This window comes from Eucalyptus grandis, chromosome 1 (assembly GCF_016545825.1).
Source record: "Eucalyptus grandis isolate ANBG69807.140 chromosome 1, ASM1654582v1, whole genome shotgun sequence".
Classification (NCBI taxonomy): Eukaryota; Viridiplantae; Streptophyta; class Magnoliopsida; order Myrtales; family Myrtaceae; genus Eucalyptus; species Eucalyptus grandis.
In genome coordinates this window covers 52621963-52627962 of record NC_052612.1, presented here as the reverse complement: position 1 = coordinate 52627962, position 6000 = coordinate 52621963, and the positions used below count along the sequence as shown (strand labels likewise).

The 6000-nt window shown below is 36.0% G+C and overlaps 1 protein-coding gene across 1 annotated transcript; it reads left to right on the top strand.

The window, feature by feature from the left end:
• The first annotated feature begins 3052 nt into the window (after positions 1-3052).
• LOC104436006 lies at positions 3053-5722 on the top strand. The gene is made up of 10 exons (XM_039310571.1): positions 3053-3381; positions 3468-3551; positions 4053-4142; positions 4249-4291; positions 4393-4499; positions 4595-4690; positions 4806-4919; positions 5005-5093; positions 5424-5493; positions 5578-5722. The coding sequence occupies exons 1-10, from the start codon at positions 3151-3153 to the stop codon at positions 5641-5643; spliced, it is 990 nt and encodes a 329-aa protein (XP_039166505.1). The 5' UTR covers positions 3053-3150; the 3' UTR covers positions 5644-5722.
• The last annotated feature ends 278 nt before the right edge of the window (positions 5723-6000 follow it).

The following is a 6000-nucleotide window of genomic DNA, read 5'->3' as shown; positions in this document are numbered from 1 at the left end:
GCCACAGCTGGTACAGGGCTGGCCAGGGTGGATCATACGTGAAGGCCAATTTGAGAGGTTGGTCTGATGTGTGTAGTTAGTTATTCTCCGAGATGTTTGTCGAATTTGAAAATCAATGTCACATACTTGCATTGGGATCGATTATATTTTCCTGTATGTCTCGCATATGTTAAGTATCATAGCTTGAATCTGGGTTGGCAACCTGCTTGCCTGACCTGGATTCAATCTGAGATTTGCAAAAACAGGTTGAACCCGTCCATTTTAGGCTAATTTTAATCATGTCATTGTGTGTTTTAGGATCTTAATTCCAGTTAATATTGTTCCATACATGTTTTAGTATAACCCTCATTCCTATTTGAGGTTAATATTGCTCACGGGTCAAGATTGAAGGCCATGAACATGGATCAAATAAACTAGCCTGGCCAGTCTATGCACACCAGATGTTTGACGTAATGTGCAGATCAATTAATGTGATCTTTTAATGTGATCTTCATGTTGTGAATTGGCCCGTGTTCATGTAAATAAACATAGTGCGGTTTAATGAATTAAAATCGGCTTTCAAAAAAAAAACCAAAAATGTATATTATTGTTAAATTAGGGCGAAATGACATCTTTAAGATTTTCCTAATTTTTGAAGTCATTATCCTAATTCAGTGCCTTTTTGTATTTTATAAATAATTATGTTTGTAAAAATAATCCATTTTGCTTATATTATAATTAATTTAGTGTAATATCACACATTTAGAATAATTTCATGCATACTTAAATTTCCATATAGCTCATGGGGATCCTATCTTGTAGATATATAATAAAATTATGTATATTCTTTGCCCAACTCGAATCGAGTTATTATACCGCACTTTACTCTTTACTCATTCTCTCAATACTACATTGCTCATTTGTTTATGGTTGTTTTACGCTGTTTTCTTGAGTTGTGATTTATCTGTTTTAATGTAATGGTTAGATTACATTTTAGAACCATAATGAACACAAAAATATTGCATGGACACTTAGCAGACAAGAATCTTAAAGTTCATAATTTGATGAAAAGACTATATGGATACTTTAGTTGACAAATAATCAAGTTGAGGTATCGAAAAGGCATTTATTAGATAATTAGTGTAAATTGAATTTTTGGTTTTAAATTTTTGATTGCATAGAAAGTGAGATATATTGTCGAATTTCACTTGGCACCTAACCAATCCCATTAAACTAGTGACAACTCCTTCTCATGATAGAATTTTATAGGTTAATCAATTAAAATGACAAATTCCAATGTCGCGTAAGATAAGAGTTTAAGAGACCTTGCGCCGATTAAAGATTATTGGTCCACAACTCAACATTATCTCTAAACCCATCTTCCCTTAAATCTCGCTCTAGGAGGTTGCGACATGGTACGAACCTTCTATGCAAAACACCATAGTTTGACCGAACGTTTTTGACCGAACGTAAATAAGCACCTAAAGTCCAAAGAAAATAAAACCTTTAATCATTTGTTGATGCAACAAGTGCCAGCAAGTGCTAAATGGTTGAACAAGTAATCCGAGGGTTGGGAAAAAAAAATATTGAAACTCAGCGCTCCCCTAAAATCTCAAATTCTATTATTGTCCAAGGGGTTATGTAAAAGTAATGTTGTATTTAAGACATAAAGGTCCTGCTTGTGACAATGCTCAAATGATGAACTCAATCGATGCACGAAGGTTTATGCAAAGTATGACCTGTTCATTGTAGCAAAACAAACACTTTTTCAATTTTGTTTTGCTCTAATACATTTATGTGACTATAATAATGTTCAACCCAAAAGCTTAATTTTAAAGATGGACGAAGACCACATGAATATAAAAAAAACATGTAAACTTTGTAGATAAGCTATCCCTCTCATGTGCAAGTCAAATATTATAGTTTGGCGAATTGTATTAATAAGTTGGATATTTACACATCCCATCATGTTCATTGTTTAATATAAATAGCATATTAGAGTACATAAAAGATGCACAAACAAAAATGATAACAATATCTTATAATACTATTGCCTACTTGATTTTTATTTGCTTATATTTTTATTTGTTTCCCCTCTCTGTTTTAATTTTTTTCCCTTTCTATCATTCTCTGATAAAATTTATTAAATAGTAAACTATACTAATATACCTAAATTATGTAATATATATAAATTCCAAAATTATATATTTATATATATTGAATTTATACAGTAAAATAGAAAAAGAATTGAATGTATGAAGAAATATAGGATTTAAGAAAAAAAAGAAAGTGTTGTTATTTTTTGTATTTTTGATTTTTATATTAGAGTTAAAATATTATTTTAATTTTATTAATTTAAAAGTTTATTATTCAAGAAAAATAACTTTTATATTACGAGATATTAGAAATCCTTTTCATTTTTGTCTCATCTCCCCAATGAAATAATTTAATTTAAACTATATTCATCTTATATCGACTTAATTCTGTCTTGGTGGTACACAAATAACAAACGTAGCCTTAATTGATGTTATATTGTCACTGAAACCCTCATTTCAAATTGTATCGATCATTTTAGACTTTTATTTGAAATAACATTCAATTTGTGCCTATCTTCTTTTAGAAAACAATTACACTTTAAGTTTTTATTTAAAATTTTCTTTTTTTCTTTAAATGTAAACTGTGAATCTTCCTATGTGGCCCTAAGAAAGAAAATAAAAGCTACCATTAGTCGAGAGAAAGATAAAATAAAGCACTAGCAAAAGTTAGTGTACATGACAATCAATTTATTTCTGTTCCATAATTATATATTTGCCATTATTTCAGGACTTGGAAAGACTTGAGAAAGCACGAACTAAATGCATCCACTGAAACAAAACAGGAAGAGAAAAAAGAGTAAATGTGGAATCTGTACCTGGAAAAACTTAAATCCCACAACTTCTCTCGAACATAAAAAGCGATTTTGGGCTTTCTTTGATTCACAGCTCACTTCAGTCGGCGCTTTCCTCTGTTTCTTTCTTTCTTTCCCGCCGAGGAACTCTTTTGAACTTCCTCTCCGGCCATGGCGGTCCAAGAAGACCATCCCTACGCTCACAACTTGCCCGACGAGCCTTGGGATTGGGAAGAAATATCCCTCCACCTTCTTTACTCCAACATCGACCAAGGCCCGTCAAAATGCGATCTTTTTCGCTCTCTCCCTCGCTCTCTTTCGTGATCGATTTCGCGACCCATTTTCTTGAATTTCTTTTTCCAGGGTCGGGGAACGGCAAATCGCCGTGGGGGAGGAGGAAGCACCGGCTCCGGTGGCTGGGGAAGCCGAGGGCGATTCCACAGCTGATTCTTAAGCTGCGGGAACCTCAGTTCAGAGAATCTGCTCTGCACTTGCTCAGTTCTTTCCTCTTCCAGGTCTCTGCTCTTGTTCGATTCAAAGGTTCGATCTTTTCACGGTTCTGTTTACTGAAACCTTTGTTGGGTTCGTCATTTGTCGACAGAAGAGGGAGGAGGACCCGGAGAATTATTACAGGGCGGGGTTTCTTTTGTTCCATTCTTGCGGTACCATGGCCATCCTGATACAGGTCATTGCTCCTGTTCGCATCGACATTTGTATGTGTAATGTTGCGGAATTTGAAGCTAGATCGTTGTTAAGAGACCTTTCAGTATAAATTCGAGTATGACGAGCTAACGTTGCAGTTGTTTTTAAGGGTTCCCACGAAAGAGGAAAGTCCGATTTTTTTTTTTTAAACTGGGCTTGCTTTGTTCTCTAGGGTTATATAGTCAGTGGTCTGAAAAGGGATTTCGACATTGTTTGAGCATTTCGTTTTTCTTGAATATCGAACGGGCGGGCAGTTTGTCCTTGATTTCTTTGAAGTTCCTCTGAATGAAATTAGTTGATACGTTTTTTCCTTACTAGATTGGGGAAAAGGAAAGGACTTTGATACTTTTAACATGCAGGCTTTATAAAAATAATACTTTGGCACAATGAAAAGAGAAAAATTCTTCCCTATATTCATCCATACTGCCAGTGATATTTAGGGTGATGGGTGGATCTTTGAGTTATGGTTGGTCTTATGATGCAGGAGGTGCTCTTGATCTACAGGATGATGGCGGATGGAAGTCTAAACAATAGAGCATGCATGCGCCTTATCAATGTCATTATTCTATTCCAGGTAATCTGAGAGCAACTCAAAAAGAAGCATGTCAAGGGCTGTCTAACGCATTCTGATTATTATTCTTGTTGTCCCTTGTCTCAGTTAACTCTTTGCTTCATTGCAGTGCATTGCAGCTAATAGAGAAACCAGGCAAAAGCTCATGAACTGTAGGCTTCGGAAACTATCATCAGTGTCTGAAATTGGCTGACCATCCTCTAGCATTTATCTTCACGCGAACCTTCTCTTTTCCTTTCTTTTGTTAGTTCAGCCTGCATTGTTAACTTCTTGGTACCCTTAGTACTGTTCGTGTCCACACTGGAGGTGTATGACAACGTGAGAGCTGTTGCCTTGTCAGTGTTTGGCATTTTATGCCAGGTACATTCCATTTCTCGTGCAGTGAATCATCAATGACTTTATCTGATCTCAGATAAAAATTGACTTTTCCTTCCATATTGATGTCTTTCTTGAAGGCAAGAGAATCCAGTGCTGTCCAATGGGCTATCGAAAATGAGGTGGTGGAAGTATGCTTGATTAGCATGGACACTGGAAATGAACTCACAAAAGTGGTGAGAATTACCCTTCACTTTCTATGATTTCTTAGCATTCCTATCACATGGTGTCCACCTATTTAAGATTAGACGAAGTCTGTGCTATTCTCAAATTCTGTTCTTTCTTTATCAGATTGGACTGCACATTGTTGAATCCATACTTCGGGTGGACTTCGGAATATCATACTTATTCAGTCCTGCAGCTGATCATCTATTGAATAGACTGATGAGAACATGGGACAATTTGGTACGTCTTTTATCAGCCACTGTGGCCATATATAATGTGACTACACAAATCTTAAAAATTAAAACTACTTTTGTCTTTGCTTCAGGTAAATCAGATAGCTGTTGTGCACGACTTCTCTCCTCGAATCCTCTTTCATACCATCCGGTGCTACACTCTCTTATGTCATGATGAAAGGTAATTCATCTCATTTCCTTTTGGATGTGAAACTGAAAGGTACCAAGCAAGCGTTTCCTCTTTTGTCGTCCAAATGCATCTGGTATGCATGACTGGTGGATATTTGTGTGAGTATGGTTCTTTCACGTATGCGTGGTGCATTATAATTCTGTGCATCGTCAAACTGCTTGCCACGTAGTAGCTGCTTTTGAATTTTCTGGGGCTTAAATTAGAAAATTGATATGGTGCTGCAAAGTTCTAGCACTTGTTTTCAAGCAAATATTCTACTGTTCTCAATTTATGTGGTGACTCCTGATTCTTAAGTTGAGACCTGTCATTCATGTCTAACAGGGGACATAATCTTGTGAAGCAGTCACTCCCTAAATCCTTCATCAACGGCACTTTTCATGAAAGCCTGAAGGTATTTGCTGATAATTTGGCATCGGATTAATATTTTTATGAAGGATATGCAAATCTTGCAGTCAATTTGTGGATATTATTGCAGGAGTTTCCCGTGATTCGTAGATTGCTTTCACAACTGCTACTGATTGCTGGTATAAACGACTCATGAGCAGCTTTTTCAGTTCACAAGATCTCATCATTCAAAGAAGTATCAGGATTAATGGTGTATTTCCTCAAAGCTGCTGCATTTCGGGCTCAGGTGTTATATGGCATAATGTAGAAAGTTTCTCAGATTGTTACCTTAGAGAGAGAAATTGGCTGATGTTTACCCGTGTCTTTTGTTGGGTGTACATAAGCCTCTGTAAATTGCATTTTTGCTGGAAATTCTTGGCACGATCCTCGAATCCTCAAGAGATTCTAGCTTGTTTTTATACTTCTCTTTTTACTGTCCATGATCACGTCTGCTATAAAATGACATCGCAGGCTTGGCAGATTTGTCTTAATTTTTCTGATGATTAGATTAGGG

Excerpts from the sequence above, each read along its gene's own strand:
- LOC104436006 (XM_039310571.1), top strand. The coding sequence starts at position 3,151 with ATGCGATCTTTTTCGCTCTCTCCCTCGCTCTCTTTCGTGATCGATTTC. Across the intron at positions 4,500-4,594 it reads TGTTTGGCATTTTATGCCAG|GCAAGAGAATCCAGTGCTGT; the intron begins GTACATTCCATT and ends TCTTTCTTGAAG. Across the intron at positions 4,691-4,805 it reads GAAATGAACTCACAAAAGTG|ATTGGACTGCACATTGTTGA; the intron begins GTGAGAATTACC and ends TTTCTTTATCAG.